We start from the raw sequence: 16,877 nt of genomic DNA, 5'->3' as shown, positions 1-16,877 counted from the left end.
GGTCTCGATCTCCTGACCTCATGATCCGCCCGTCTCGGCCTCCCAAAGTGCTGGGATTACAGGCTTGAGCCACCGCGCCCGGCCTAGAGAATGGTGACTTTTATTTTACCTTTCTGAATTCTAAAAAGTGATTTAAGCATTCAGTATGTGTTAATGTTATTTAAAAAACAACTAGTTTAAAAAATAAAATGTTTCATCTCTGAGAAGTCTGAAAAAAAGAAAAAGAAAAAACGTGCAAAGAGATAAAGTGGGGACTAAATGGTTAAATGTTTTGTAAAGTGTGTTTGATGTGAAAAGTGATCTGTAAATACCTATTATTTTTACTAAACAATAGAGTTTGGGGCTTTTGTAACCTGAAGAAAGCAGCATTTCAGTATCTCTTCCTACAGGAGCATATGGTGTTAAGACCATGGGGGGATGAATGCATTAGAGATCACCTCTCCTACAGTTGATAGGCAGATCTTTTCAGTGTTTTCCATTACTCTTATGGAGGAAAAGTTCTATGGAAAATACTATAAAGGTTCAGTGACATTGTTCAATCCAGTGTTTAAAACTATGGTCAGATATTCTTTTTTAAAAAATTAGCCACATGGTGATTGCAAAACATTTGCTTTTAAGTGCCTTTGTTTACAGAGTTTGGTTTATTGTATTATATAAAGAATGCCATTGACTAAGTGTAGTAAGATACTTCTTGGTGAAAATTCAGATATTATCTTGAGAGTTTTGTCCTAATGTTTTACACATTAACAGGAGACAGAATGTTGCATTACTCTGTAATTCTAAGTGTTGGTTTTCTTCCTTTTGATATTCAGGGGATTAACTTACGATTTATTTTTCTACATTGAGCCCTTAGAGAAAACATAAAAATACAAATAGGTCCTGTGGTATAATCATTTTTTCTTATGACTTAGTATTTTAAAACTAAAATTACGTAAATTAAAGCTATTACATGAAAGCTTTAAAAATACAAAAATTGAGCACTGCATATTTCACATTACTACAGATGGTAATACTGAGTAAAACTACCTGGCAAACAATCATAGTAAAGACTTCCTGGATGAAATGGTGGTACATAGGGGAAATTTGTATATATTTTATTTTTTTCTTTATTGTTATTATTTTTTAATGAGATAGGGTCTCACTATCTTGCCCAGGCTGGTCTCAAACTCCTGGGCTCAAGCAGTTATCCTGTCTCTGCCTCCCAAAGTGCTAGGATTACAGGTGTGAGCCAGTGTGCCCAGACGGGTATTTTAATATTCATTCATTCATCAACTTCAGGGTAATGAAAGAAAACAAATATAACTAGCTTTCTATTATTGAAAGCTGATTGACCAATTTATGGATGATGATGATAATAACAATAAAAAAATTTGGTGTTGTTCACAAAGTACTTTTGTCCCTGTATCTCTTTTTTGGAGAGTCTCACTCTGTCACCCAGGCTGGAGTGCAGCAGTGCAATCTTGGCTCACTGCAACATCCGCCTCCCAGGTTCAAGCGATTCTCCTGCCTTGGCCTCCCGAGTAGCTAAGATTACAGGCAACCATCACCACGCCTGGCTAATTTTTGTATTTTTAATAGAGAAGGAGTTTCACCATGTTGGCCATGCTGGTCTTGAACTCCTGACCTCAAGTGATCCACCTGCCTCGGCCTCCCAAAATGCTGACATTACAGGCATAAGCCACTGTGCCGGCCTTTTGTCCCTGTATCTTAATCAGCCCGTGAGGTAAACATTACCTCAGTTTGATTACCCCAGTTTAAGATTAAAGAAAGTAGGCCGGGTGCGGTGGCTCACGCCTGTAATCCCAGCACTTTGGGAGGCCGAGACGGGTGGATCACGAGGTCAGGAGATCGAGACCATCCTGGCTAACACGGTGAAACCCTGTCTCTACTAAAAAAATACAAAAAAACTAGCCGGGCGAGGTGGCAGGGGCCTGTAGTCCCAGCTACTTGGGAGGCTGAGGCAGGAGAATGGCGTAAACCCGGGAGGCGGAGCTTGCAGTGAGCTGAGATCTGGCCACTGTACCCCAGCCTGGGAGACAGAGTGAGACTCCGTCTCAAAAAAAAAAAAAAAAAGATGAAAGAAAGTAGGGCTAGGATATGGTTTGCCCATAGACAAAGCAGCTAGAACCTGGAACTTCTGATATAGCATCATTGCCACTTTCTAATGTTGTCCACTTTAGCTATTTTTCAGATTTGTGGAAGAGCATAGAGGATAATCTCTAACGTTTTCATTTTCTTAGTGAATAAGGTGCACGGTGAGTCTTACCTTCAAGTTGCCAGACATTAAAGCGAAAGAGTAAATTTTTGTGCCAGGCACTCTTTTAAGTACTTTATGTAAATTAATTAATCCTCACAATAACTTCATAAATTAAGTGCCAAGAACTGAGCCAAAGACTAAGTAACTGAAATTCATAGCTAATGGTTGCAGTATGATCCAAACCTGGCCTATTAATTCCAAGGCCAGAGTTTTTAACTACTGGGCTCTACTGCTTTGCCTTAGGTGACTGCTTATCTTTTTTTTTTTTTTTGAGGCGGAGTCTCGCTCTGTCGCCCAGGCTGGAGTACTGTGGCCGGATCTCAGCTCACTGCAAGCTCCGCCTGCCGGGTTCACGCCATTCTCCTGCCTCAGCCTCCCGAGTAGCTGGGACTACAGGCGCCCGCCACCTCGCCCGGCTAGTTTTTTGTATTTTTTAGTAGAGACGGGGTTTCACTGTGTTAGCCAGGATGGTCTCGATCTCCTGACCTCGTGATCCGCCCGTCTCGGCCTCCCAAAGTGCTGGGATTACAGGCTTGAGCCACCGCGCCCGGCGTGACTGCTTATCTTAACTGGATTAAATACATATTCTCCAGAAGGATGAGATTCCTTTCTAAAAATTTCCCAACTCTCATAAGAACAGATGTAGGGACATTTCCTTAGGGTTTTGTTATCCCATTTTATAGATGAAGGGACTTGGCCAGTCTCAGTTTTTAAGTGACTATGTTAGAACTACAGATTAGGTCCCCTGGCTTATAGCACATTGCTTTTGGCATCAGTTCAAGTGATCCACGCATGTTGAAATTTTGTCACAGCAGCAAAAACATATCTACTACATCCTTCATTTTCATTTCAGCGTACCTTCAGATCTGTCCTGGAAAATAGTTAGGTCAGCATGTAAGTCTCCAGTGTTCACTGTTTTACAGTGATTATACCATAAGGGATACATGGATACACAGTAATGGAAGTACTTTAAGCATTTTCTACTTAAGCATTTTTTTCTTTTTTTTTTTTTTTTTTGAGACGGAGTCTCGCTCTGTCGCCCAGGCTGGAGTACTGTGGCCGGATCTCAGCTCACTGCAAGCTCCGCCTGCCGGGTTCACGCCATTCTCCTGCCTTAGCCTCCTGAGTAGCTGGGACTACAGGCATCCGCCACCATGCCCGGCTAATTTTTTGTATTTTTAGTAGAGACGGGGTTTCACCGTGTTAAGCCAGGATGGTCTTGATCTCCTAACCTCGTGATCCACCCGCCTCGCCTCCCAAAGTGCTGGGATTACAAGCGTGAGCCACTGCGCCCAGCCGCATTTTTAATACTATTAATGTGTCATCCTACAAAAACTTAATTTGGTCATAGCTAATATTGTCAAGAGCCAACATTTTAGAATATTCACATTTTGAATCTTGAAATGGTCGGCAAATGACATGACAAAGCTAATTTCAAATCTTCCAACTCAAGCAAGAATGTAAAGAAAGGCAGCAATTTTTCTTCAGGGCCTTTTTGCAAAATTTGTTTTTTAGAGAAAGCCCCTTCTGACTTCATGTAGAGTAAAAAAACTAACTTAGTTTATTTCATGCTGCTCAATCTCATTTGAAATCATTTTTGAATTCCTAGATGCATGGGTACAGAGAGCTTGCTCCCTAGAGCCTTGTTTACCGACAGTGGAGAGTAGAGAATTAAATTGAGCTGAAACTAAATTGATTGGGATTTTGACACTCTGCAGACTATGCAAAGAAAAGGAATTTGTACAACTTTTAAAAACAGGCAGTAGCAGAAAACCATTTTCTTAAAGGTGTCCCAGTTTGCAAAGATGATTTAATTTTTTTCTTAAAAAAGCAAGAGACAGGCCAGGCGCAGTGGCTCACGCCTGTAATCCCAGCACTTTGGGAGGCCGAGGCGGGTGGATCACCTGAGGTCAGGAGTTCGAGACCAGGCTGGCTAACATGGTGAACCCCTGTTTCTACTAAAAATACAAAAAATTAGTCAGGTGTGGTGGCACTCACCTGTAATCCCAGCTACTCGGGAAGCCGAGGCACAAGAATCGCTTGAACCCGCGAGGTGGAGGTTGCAGTGAGCTGAGATCGCGCCATTGCACTCCAGCTTGGGCAATAAGAGTGAAACTCCATATCAGAAAAAAAAAAAAAAAAAGCAGGAGACATGTTCTAGCACTTTCTCAATTTCCTATATTGCAGTTCAAAGTGAGAATTTAACTTTGAGAAGCTTTTGAAAAAGCCTGGATAGGGATGTTAACATAGCCTCCTTTGCTGAACAGACACTGACAGAGGTCTTCTGAGGAGAAAGGAAAGGACTATGCACTTCTGGGGCGTCGCTATAGGAACCTATTTATAAAAGACAAGATACATATTTATGAAATCTTTATCTCTGGCATTTTTAAATGCAAGAGATATTAAGTATGAATTGAATAATATATATTTCCTGTTTTTTCAGACAGATACAGATGATTACCATGCCATTATCTGTCCCAAATGGCATCATTTAGTGTTGACTTCAATAAAATCCTCTCTCTGCTGTGTCATGAAAGGAAGTGGGAACTGGACTCACCTTAACAGTGCTGTTCTAAAGTGCCTGCTGCTTTTTTTTTTTTTTTTTTATCACAGCAGGAGGCTGTAATAAATTACAGCCTGGAAGAAGTTTCAAACTGGCAAGTTTGCCAGATATTTTAAGCAATTTATTTTGGGGTGTATCAGCAGATTTTTTCTTACACTACCATTTGGGTGCCTGCTGACACAGCCTGAATAAATCTTTCAAACATTTTCCTTCCTAGAGATGGATGAAGATGATGAACTCCAAGATCCAGACTTTTCATTAACTCTTCACTTGCCACCTGGTGCTTTCCTATTACCAGATATCTCAGAAACTTAGATAACACTTTCCAGCGTGAGTTTGCAGTATTTCAAGTCCCTCAAGGTGATTTGGCAATAGCCATAAGTTTTATGGAAGAATCAACTAACGAGTACTTCTGGTTTTAGGCATAAAACTTATAATTTGGATTGATTATTTCATTACTAGTATCTTGAAAATTGCCAAACTTTCCAATGGGAAAGGAGCATGAATATTTATGTAGAACAAAGGCTTATTATTTTCTTGATTATAGCATGTTGAGTCTTAAAGTGATTTCTTCCTAATTTTAATCTGTTTTCTAATTGGTTAGTGAAGTTTTTAGGAATTATTATTAATTTCTGACTCCAGAATTCCTAAGGCAGCTTCAGTGATATGTATTTTAGTCTAGTATTCAAAAATGCTGAAAATGCTGATACCTGAAAATATTTGCTGTAGCATAATGAGCCTGGAAAGGTAAAATAAAAGGAAGGTAACTTCTATTGAATGCCTGCACCGTGCCAGCCCCTTTTGTGAGCATAGCATGCAGGAGAGAAAGAGCGCAGTCATATTTTACAAAGAGCTTGTCCCTGGTCAGGTGAAAGGCACTGCTCAGTGAATTGGAAGGAACATGGTTAAGAGCTTAAAACTGTAAAGGCGTCAGGGAATACCGTTTGAAGGTAAAAGCCCTAGATCAAAGGTCATAAAACCTGGGTTCCTGAGTGACATTATTTATAAACGAGGTCATCTGTTTAGACCTTAAATGTTACCATATCTGTAAAGTGAAGATATGATCTCCACCCTGCCTTCTCAACCATGGCTGCACTTTGGAATCACCCGGGGAGCTTTGAAGAATACGTCTAAATCCCACCTTCAAGAGATTCCAATTCTATTAAAGTGCAGCCTGGGCACTGAGATTTTTTAAACCTACCACAAGTAATTCCTATGTGCAGCTAAGCCAGTGAATCCTTGGATTGGGGAATGGCTAAGAAAGCCCTCTATAGATGTACTTACAAAGATTAGTAGATGTTATCGACAATCTAAATTGTTTTGTTTGTTTGATCATAACTTCAACTGTTTAAAAAAAAAAAAAAAAATCTGGCCGGGCGCCCTGGCTCACGCCTGTAATCCAGCGCTTTGGGAGGCCGAGGCGGGCGGATCACCGGAGGTCAGGAGTTTTAGACCAGCCTGGCCAACACAATGAAACCCCACCTCTACGAAAAATACAAAAATTAGCCAGGCGTGGTGGCGCAAACCGGTAATCCCAGCTACTCGGGAGGCTGAGGCTGGAGAATCGCTTGAACCTGGGAGGCAGAGGTTGCAGTGAGCCGAGATCGCACTATTGCATTACAGTCTGGGCGACAATAGCAGAAACTCCGTCTAAAAAAAAAAAAAATATATATATATATATACACACACACACACACACACACACACGTATGTGAGTGTAAGCGCTGAATTTCCACATCACATAGGAAGTCTTTGAAACATATTTGTTGCACTTGTGAATTTATGGCCTTTAAACTTTTTAAGATCTGTCAAAAACGGGTTTGCGGTACAATGTACAAAGCCAATCTTTAAGAGAGAGGACTTTTCTGTTGAAACATCCTCCTTTAGAGAAATGCAAGCCTTTCTCGCGCACCCACGACTAGATTCACTCCCTTACCGAGGCAGCGGTGTCTCGGAGGCCGCCGGATGCCCTAAAGGCTGTGACGCGCGCTGCGGGATCCGCGCGGGCGTCCCGAGATCTGGGGCGGGGCGCTGGCCGGGCCTACCCTCTCCGCTCTTAGGACCCGCCCACCCCACCGCCCCGGACGCGGGTAGGGGCGGGCTGCTGGCGGTGCCCGTCAGTCCGGACTCGACTGCTGAGTCCCGGGGCTTCGGCGGCTGCCCCCGCGCGACCCGGCGGGCCCGTCTCCACCGCCGGGTGCCCGCACCGCCTGCGCCTCGTGCCGGAGCAGAGCAGAGGCCAGGATGCGGAGCTGTGCACTTTGAGCCGGCCCCATGACCCTGAGCACGTTGGCCCGCAAGAGGAAGGCGCCTCTCACTTGCACCTGCAGCCTCTGTGGCCCCGACATGATTCCTTACTTCTCCGCCAACGCGGTCATCTCGCAGAACGCCATCAACCAGCTGTGAGTCCGCCGCGCGCCCTCCGCCTCCGCGAACGCTCAGAAAGTTTGCTCTTTGAACAGCCTCTTTCCCCAGCATCCTTGGGAGCAAACAAGCAAGCAAGCGAGGGCAAGCGCGCATCCTGCGTGCCTGGAGGTCTCCGGGCGTCTGGAGGGAAGGATGCTGGGGTAGAACAGTGGGGGGATTCATGGAGGCGGAAAGTGTCCCGGGGTGGGGTTGGACGGAAGAATCCTTTCGGAGAATTTCCGGTAAACTTTGAGGGACTTTGAAAGTGCGAGTTGTCCCTGAGTAGTTGTGGTGACCGAGTGACAGCTGAGCCGTTTGGCACTTGGAAGACTGGGGTGAAGGGTGGTCGACAGAATCGGAAGCGGGAGTCCCTGTGGGTCCTTCTGGTGAGCAGCATTCCATGATTATGGGTTTTGTTTATTTTAAATAAGTTTCTGTTGCTAGCCATTTACAAAAAGAAAGGCCATTCTTCGCTCCTGCTGATTGTAGTCTGGAGTGATTCCAGAAGGCTAGATTTCGGTAGTTTCTATTTTATCTCCTCCTGTACTACTAATACGTGCTTACAGCCCAAACCTGCATGCACACCTTCATTCACCAAAGTGCAAGTGCATCTTTAAATCGTCGCTGTTTTTGAAGTCTCTAGAGAGTTGAAGTTCTGAGAAGTGTGTGTGCTGAAGCTTGTGGTTAATCTCACCTCACAGTTATCAAGTAGAGGAACTTTTCCTATCTAGGTTCCATCCTTAAATCAATGCAGTGGTTTAAGGTTACTTAGCAGCAGTTTGGTCTGTGTTAGTGTATTGACACTCATTCCAAGTGGCTTCAGAGGAGTCACCTGCTGAGGTTTTCCTAGACTCTGCACTTAAGCAAAGCTACTGTCTCCCTCCCAGGTCAACTTTTTAATGTCCAACAACAGAAACTTTACATTATCCCTTATTAAAGGTCATGTAAGGTGATTTCTAGATAATCGTACAACTAATTTATTATTTTCATAGTTTGCCCTCCTAGTCTACCAAGTAGAATTAAACTCGTTTGAGTTTCTTTTTTACCCCTGTGTGTTGATTCATGGTGGAGCTTCTAAAAAAATAGAAAAAAATCACAAAAGTTGTTTTACTGCCCTGTACTGTAAAAGCTCCACAATTAAATAAACTGACTGACTGGTATTTTCTGTCTAAAAAGGGGAAGGGACATGGAGTGAATGAGAAGTTAATGGGTAAATAATCTGACACTGATAACCAGTATGAAAATAATAGTGTTAACAGTACTTTTAAAATGGCAGTGGATTAACAAAATGTGGTATGTTGGTATGTATGTATAGTAGAGTATTATTTAGCCTTAAGGGAGGAGTCTGACATATGCTACAGTATGAATGACCTTGAAGATACTATTCTAAGTGAAATAAGCCAGTCACAAAAGTATAAAGACTATATTATTTCATTTATATGAGGTACCTATCTATAGAAGTCAAATTCAGAGAGAAGTAAAGTAGAATGGTGGTTGCTAGGGGTTGAGGGAGAAGGGGTGGGAAATTTGTATTTGAAGAGTACAAAGTTTCATTTGAGGAAGATGAAAAAATTCTAGGGATGGATGGTGGTAGTTGCACAACAGTGTGAAAGTACTTAATACCCTAGAAATATACACTTAAAATGGTTAAAATGGTAAATTTTATGCTATGTGTATTCATGGCCAGTAAAAGTAATAGCAAAAACTGCAGTTATTTTTCACCAACCTAATAAGCATAATAAAAAGAATTTAAAAGGGCCTGGTGTGGTTGCTCACACCTATAGTCCCAGGACTTTGGGAGGCTGAGGTGCAAGCATCACTTGAGCTCAGGAATTGAAGACCAACCTGGACAACATAGTGAGATTCCATCTTAAGAAAAATAGAAAAAATTAGCCAGGTGTGGTGGCACATGCCTGTAGTCTCAACTACTCAGGAGGCTGAGGTAGAAAGATAGCTTGAGCTCGGAGGTTGAGGCTACAGTAAGCCGTGATCATGCCACCACACTCCATCCTGGGTGACAGAGCAAGACCCTGTCTCAAAAAAATAAAAAAGAATTAAAAAGGCCAGGCACAGTGGCTTATACCTGTAATCCCAGCACTTTGGGAGGCAAGAGGATCACTTGAGGCCAGAAGTTCAAGACCATTCTGGGTAACATACTGAGACTCTGTCTCTACGAAAAATTTTAAAAATTAGCAGAGTGTGGTGGTACACACCTGTAGTCCCAGCTACTCAGGAGGCTGGGGTGGGAGGATTACTTTATCCCAGGAGTTCAAGGCTGCGGTGAGCCATGAGTGTGCCACTGCTTGCCAGCCTGGGTGGCAGAGCAAGACCCTGCCTCTTTAAATAATAATAATAATAAAATAATTTTTAAAAGGCAGGGATTCTAAACTTTTTGAGGGGAAAGGAGTTGTGAATCATATTTTCTGGTCAACCATGTCCAAATTGTTTTTCCTACTAGTTAGTGTCTTTGGGTAAATAATTTAACATCAGTTTCTTCCACTGTAAAATGGTGATACAGTGGTTTTTACCCCATAAGATCATAAGAGATCATATATTTGGTAACACTTTGTGAACTGTAAATCTCTACACAAAAAGTTAATTGAAATTAATAACTAATAGCTGCCGTGTATTGACCACTTTCACTGTGCTGAGTTTAATGTACATCTATCTCATTTAATCATCATAGCAACCTTATGAACTAATTTGTTCTGTTTATAAATAATGAAACTGAGGCTTAGAGAAGCTAAGTAGTTGCTCAAGGCCATATAGGTAGTAAATGACAAAACTGTCCTTAGAATCTAGATCTATTTCCTAGGCCACTGCCCTTAACCACTATAAAAATGATATTTTGTCTTAGTAGTTGCAAGGTCACTTTTGAGATTTGGCAGTCTGAGGAGTTATCTTTGACTGCTGAAATCTTCAACTTCCTGAAAAAATATATTTGCAATACTGAGTTTTGCTACTAAGACAAACTTTTAAAGAATTTTTGGAATATTTGTCTTTTATTTTTGTCTCTATTTCCCCACTTCTTTTTTCTTTGTTTCTTGTTTTGTTTTGTTTTGACACAGGCCCTTGCTCTGTCACTCAGGCTGGAGTGAAGTGGCTTGAACACGTCTCACTTGCAGTCTTGACCTCCTGGGCTCAAGCAGTCCTCTTGCTTCAACTTCCTGTGTAGCTGGGACCACAGGCACGTGCCACCACACCTGGCTGATTTTTTTTTGAGACCGAGTCTCACTCTTTCACCCAGGCTGGAGTGAAGTGGCATGATCTCAGCTCACTGTAGCCTCTGCCGCCCTGCCACCTCCACCCCGGGTTCAAGCGATTCTCTTTTTTTTTTTTTTTGTAGAGACAGCGTTTCACTTTGTTGCCCAGGCTGGTCTCATACTCCCATTCTCAAGTGGTCCTCCTGCCTTGGCCTCCCAAAGTGCTGGGATTGCAGGAGTGAGCTACTGTGCCTGGCCACTTCTTTTTTCTGTGAAGAAACTTGCTATAATATTCACTTCTTCCAAACTGTATTTATTATTATTACTTTAGAGGTCATGTTTATTTAGCATTTATAATGTTGCACAGCTCATCATCATTAAAAAAATTATTAGGAATCATTCTGAGTACACTACTAAACTTTATGAACTTAAATATACCCACTGTTAGCACCTAATAAAGAAGTTCTTAATTTGAGGTCCATGGTCACCTAGAGGTCTATGGATTGGCTTCAAAAAGTCAAACCCCTTGAGATTATATGAAAATGTTGAGTAAATAAATATATTTTAAAATCAGAGTCTCAAAGTGATCTGTGATCTCAAAAGAGATTAAGAAGCTCTTTCCTAAAGGGAAGTGTTATTTCTAAGACCTGATTCTATAAACCTCAACTGCTGTGAGCATTTCCCTGTGGTACAGATACGGACATAACAATAACTAGTGGGAGCAGCTAAACAATTCAGATTTAGGGTCCTAAGTGAAGACTGACTCAAAAGATTTTGTATTTGGAGGGGTGGGGTGCCTTGATACATGAGTACACTTAGCCCAGTGGTTCTCTTGTCACTGCTGAGAACCCACTCAAAAGAGCTTTTTGTCCTTTCTCATTTGCTACCCTCAGGTTTGCTGTAGGTTTAGAAACCAAGAAACAGGCTAGGCTGAGTGGCTGACGCCTGTAATCCCAGCAGTTGGAGAGGCCGAGGCGGGTGGATCACGAGGTCAGGAGTTTGAGACCAGCCTGGCCAGCATGGTGAAACCCTGTCTCTACTAAAAATACAAAAAAATTAGCCAGGCATGGTGTCACGCACCTGTAGTCCCAGCTACTCTGGAGGCTGAGGTAGGAGAATTGCTTGAACAGAGGTTGCAGTGAGCTAAGATCGTGCCACTGCACTCCAGCCTGGGTGACAGGGTGAGACTCTGTCTCAAAAAAAAAACCACCAAGAAACAAATCCTATGTGAATTGTGTTAAAGAGTAAATTGGAGCTAAGGGCAGTGGCTCACACCTGTAGTCCCAGCACTTTGGGAGGACAGGAGTTTCCGACCAGCCCAGGCAATGTAGCAGGACCCTGTCTCTAATAAATAGATAGATAAGAGAGAGGATAGATGGGTGGTTGGATGGATGGATGGATGGATGGATGGGTAGTTAGATAGGCAGGCAGGCAGGTGTAGTGGTTCACGCCTGTAGTCCTAGCTACTCAAGAGACTGAGGCAGGAGGATTGCTTGAGCCCAGGAATCTGAGGTTACAGTGTGCTATGATCATGCCATTGCACTCCAGCTTGGGCAATAGAGGGAGACTGTCTCTCTTGTTGTTGTTTTTTTTTTTCTTCATTCGTTCGTTTGTTTGTTTTTTGAGACAGAGTCTTGCTCTTGTTGCCCAGGCTGCGTGATCTCAGCTCACCACAGCCTGCGCCTCCTGGGTTCAAGCGATTCTCCTGCCTCAGCCTCCTGAGTAGCTGGGAATACAGGCATGCACCACCATGCCTGGCTAAGTTTTTTTTTTTTTTTCTTTCACTAGAGATGGGGTTTCTCCATGTTGGTCAGACTGGTCTCCAACTCCTGACCTCAGGTGATCCGCCTGCCTCGGCCTCCCAAAGTGCTGGGATTACAGGTGTGAGCCACTGTGACCAGCCTCTATCTCCTTGAAAATAAAATTTAAAAAAGTAAATAGACCAAAGTGAGATCCTGTGGACTCTCTTAGGAAGGAAAGTTTATGACTTTTGGAGTGTGGGCTTTTGGGCATCTATTTTGGTAATTTCATAGGCTTTTATTACTTTCAACTGTGTTATATATGATAGGTGAAATTATGGAATAGCTGGGGTATTACTGTATTTTATTGGTAATTATGTCATCATTATTAGATGAAGGTCTACCCTTGCCGCTGTATAAAACTCACCAAATATAGTATTATTTTTTACCTGTCAATGAAGAACATTAATAAATGATCAAAATCATTCCAGAAATAAACTATAGTTACTATTGTACTGTTAAGTGTTAATTCTACTAGAAAATATATATATATGAGCAACCCAGAGAATCATTTGGTCAGACTTCAAGAGTCTTGGATTAGACTGATGAGAAGGATTGTAAAAAGTTCATACCCTTTAAGGGTCTGTACATGCATTTTAGTAAAACAAAACCTTGAACTTCTGAAAAATATGGAAGCCTGTATTATTTTTTAGAGAGCTATTATCCAGTCCCTGGGAAGTAGTCACTAAGCAAGGAGCCAAAGTGTTAGTGTTGTCATTATATACTAAACAAGTGGCCATTTTTGTGTCCTAAAAAGCTCAGGGAAGAGTACAAAATTGTTAGATAAAATGCTGGCAAAGACTGCCATTTAAAATATTCCTGGCTAGGTGCAGTGGTCTATAATCCCAGTTCTCTGGGAGGCCGAAGCAGGTAGATCCCTTGAGCCCAGGAGTTTAAGACCAGCCTGAGCAACACAGGGAGACCCTGTCTCTACAAAAAATTAGCCGGCATGGTGGTGCATGCCTGTAGTCCCAGCTACTTGGGAGGCTGAGGTGGGAGGATGGTGTGAACGAGAGAGGCAGAGGTTGCAGTGAGCCGAGATAGTGCCACTGCACTCCAGCCTGGGCAATAGAGCAAAACCCTGTCTCAAAAATAGATAAATAAAACTAAATAAAATAAAATATTCCCATTATGAAAACCTCTGATCAAAAAAATCTTGTCTTGAAGCTAAGGCACTGAAACATTGCTTGATTTGCTAATGAGGTTACCTTAAGCTTTTTATACTTGACCTAAAATATTTTTATTTACTTGGTTCATATATGAACTTGACTTCCCAGAAGCATATCAGTGCTTTCTAAGGCTCAGCCTCAGCAGTAGAGGAGCATACTGGATGTTCATCCAAAATGTGCCTTTTCATGAAATCAAAAGGTAGAAAGTCTTATTTTTTGTGTTAGTAATAGTAGTAATGCTGTTTCAGTTCCACTTTGTAGTTGTACAAGGGTTTTCACATGAACTCATCTCCAGACTTAAGCTTGCATCAGAATCACCTGGAGGGCTTGTTAAAACACAAATTGCTACCCGCAGTCCCCAGAGTTTCTGATTCTGTAAGTATAGGGTGTGACTGGAGAATTTGCATTTCTAACAAGTTCCTAGATGATGCTGATAATGATGGCCTAAGGACCCTGACTTAATTAAAGTATTCCTCTGAGGCAGATTGGGCAAGTCATTGTCCACATTTTATAGCATAACAAACTAGAGAATCAAAATGCTGAAGTGATTTGCACAAGGCTACATGGCTTGATGGTAGAACTGAAACTAGAACCAGCGTTTCTTGTCTCTGAATCCAGAGCTCCTATAGTGCTGCACTCACAGTTCTGATACACACATCTTTGTATACATATGTAAACATTCTTTAGATAAATTTCTAGCAGTGGAATTTCTGGACCTAATGTTGTGTATATGTTAAAAATTTGATACATATTGCCAAATTGCTTTCTAAAAAGGCTTTACCGATTTGCTCTTAACCAGCAGTGTGTAAACATATCTTTCCCTGTATCTTCACCGACCCCAATAATATTAATATTAATAGCAGATAATCCGGGCGCGGTGGCTCACGCCTGTAATCCCAGCACTTTGGGAGGCTGAGGTGGGGGGATCACCTGAGTTCAGGAGTTCAAGACCAGCCTGGACAGCATGGTGAAACCCCATCTCTACAAAAATACAAAAATTAGCCGGGCATGATGGTGGGTGCTTGTAATCCCACCTACTCGGGAGGCTGAGGAGGGAAAATCACATGAACCCAGGAGGCGGAGGTTGCAGTGAGCCAAGATCATGCCGTTGCACTCCAGCCCGGGTGACTGAGCAAGACTCTGTCCGCAAAAAAAAAAAACGGCAGATAATTTTTACTGAGCATTTATTATCTAAGGGACACTGTTTTGAGCAGTGGATGTATTATTTCATTGTCTCTTCTTAACAACTTTATGAGTTAGATATTATCCTCAATTACAGAAGAGAAGAACAGAGAGGTTAACTTGTCTGAGATTATCCAGCCAGGATGCAAACACAGGCAATCTGACTCCAGAGTCCCTGAATCCCTGCTCTTAAATACCTCTCTATTTACAATTCCCCTTATTACTATGGAGGTTTAGCATCTTTTTATGTGATTTTTCTGTGATTTGAATGTTTGTGCTTCTGACCATTTTTCTATTGATATTTGGCTTTTTTCTTTTTTATGTTCTCTATATATTCTGAGTATGTGGCAAGAATACTTTCTCCTAGCCTATTGTTTGCCTTTTAACTTTGCATCCCATATAAAAGTTTTACGTTTTTATATAATCAAATTTGTTGTATTTTATCTTATGATTTTAAGATTTTGCATCTTGCTTTTTAAAAACCTCTTACCATTCATCCTCAGGATTATCAAAGTATTATTTTATATTTGTTCTAGCATGTTTGCATTTTTAAATATTTAACTCTTTAAAACATCTGGAATTTATTTTTATTTATAGTGTGAGGGAAGAATCTAGCTTAACCGTTTTTTTCCAATTGGATAGTTATTCTAATACCATTATTTAATACATTCTTACTTCACTAATTTGAAATGCTACATATATATTAAATTCTTACAGATGCTTGGAGTATACTTCTGTACTCTTAAGTTCTGTTCATGTTTTTCTGTTCATACACCAGTACTCATTTTACTTATTATAGATTTAGTGGACAAATGTATGCCAGTGCTTTACCTCCTTGTTAGTATTTTTCAGTGTCCTATTTTTGTTTATTTTATTTTCCAGATAAATCTTAGGATCAGCTTATCAATTTTTCACTTTTAAAAATTGTACTAGGATTTTGATTGAAATTTTTCTGAATTAATTTTGGAGAAAATTAACAGTTTTACAAAATGAGCCTGCCCAATGAAGAATGTGATGTGTGGGTCTATTATTCACTGTTTTTTAAATGTTCTTCATTTAAATTGTACAGTTTTCCTTACGGTAATTACACATTTCTTATTAGATATATTCATGGGCATTTTATAAGGTTTTTGTTGCTCTTGTGAATGAGCTCCACTTTCCCATGACATTTTCTAATTAGTTACAGCAGGTGGGTCATAAAACTATCACTTTTGATATTTGCTTTTATATCAGACCATCTTGCTAAAACTCTTACTTGGTTCTAATATCTAGTATATGCTTTTACTTGATTTTCTTGACTTTTCTTCATGGATGATTATATTATCTGTAAATGCGTTTTGTCTCTCTGAGTGCAGTTATGCACCACATAACAACATTTTGGTCAATGACAGACCATATACAGCAGTGGTCCCATAAGATTATAATGGAGATGAAAAATCACCTAGTGACTGTAGCTGTCATAATGTCATAGCATAATGTATTACTCATGTGTTTGTGGTGATGCTGGTGCAAACAAACCTGCATTGTATAAAAATATAGCACATACAGTTATGTACAGTACATAATACTTGATAATAAGCGACTATGTTGCTGGTTTATGTATTTACTGTATTGAACATTTTATTATTATAGAGTGTACTCTCTCTCTTTTTTTTTTTTTTTTGAGACAGAGTTTCACTCTTGTTGCTCAGGCTGCATTGCAATGGCACAATCTCAGCTCACTGCAACCTCCATTTCCTGAGTTCAAGCGATTCTCTTCCCTCAGCCTTCCGAGTAGCTAGAATTACAGGCATGCACCACCACGCCGGGCTACTTTTGTATTTTTAGTAGAGATGGGGTTTCACTATGTTGATCAGGCTGGTCTTGAACTCCTGACCTCAGGTGATCCACCCGCCTCAGCCTCCCAAAGTGCTGGGACTATAGGCATGAGCCACCGTGCCCAGCCTACGCTGTACTCTCTTTCTACTTAGAAGAGAATAGTTAACTGTAAAGCTGCCTCAGGCAGGTCCTTCAGGAGGTATTCTAAAAGAAGGCATTGTTATCATAGGAGTTGACAGCTCCATATATGTTATTGTCCTTGAAGACCTTCTAGTGTGGCAAGATATAGAGATGGAAAACAATGATCTTGGTGATCCTGACTCTTTAGGCCTAAGCTAGTGTGTGTGTGTGTGTCTTTAACAAAAAAGTTTCAAGAGTAAAAAAAAAAGGCCGGACACGGTGGCTCAAGCCTGTAATCCCAGCACTTTGGGAGGCCGAGACGGGCAGATCACAAGGTCAGGAGATCGAGACCATCCTGGC

The 16,877-nt window shown here is 41.3% G+C and overlaps 1 protein-coding gene across 4 annotated transcripts in view; it reads left to right on the top strand.

The window, feature by feature from the left end:
• The window catches only part of SSH2 (slingshot protein phosphatase 2), a 321,074-nt gene that overhangs the window by 169,764 nt on the left and 134,433 nt on the right, over window positions 1-16,877 (top strand). The window contains exon 1 of one of the 4 annotated variants that reach the window (XM_011940853.1): window positions 6,940-7,222. The exons of the other annotated variants lie outside the window; for them this stretch is intronic. Within the exon in view, the coding sequence (XP_011796243.1) occupies window positions 7,095-7,222 (128 nt within the window). The 5' untranslated portion in view covers window positions 6,940-7,094. Of the gene's footprint in view, window positions 1-6,939; window positions 7,223-16,877 lie in introns of those variants that run through there. 4 annotated transcript variants of the gene reach the window in all.

Source organism: Colobus angolensis, unplaced genomic scaffold (genome assembly GCF_000951035.1).
Source record: "Colobus angolensis palliatus isolate OR3802 unplaced genomic scaffold, Cang.pa_1.0 Scaffold193, whole genome shotgun sequence".
NCBI lineage: Eukaryota > Metazoa > Chordata > Mammalia > Primates > Cercopithecidae > Colobus > Colobus angolensis.
This window is presented reverse-complemented; position numbering and strand designations above follow the sequence as displayed.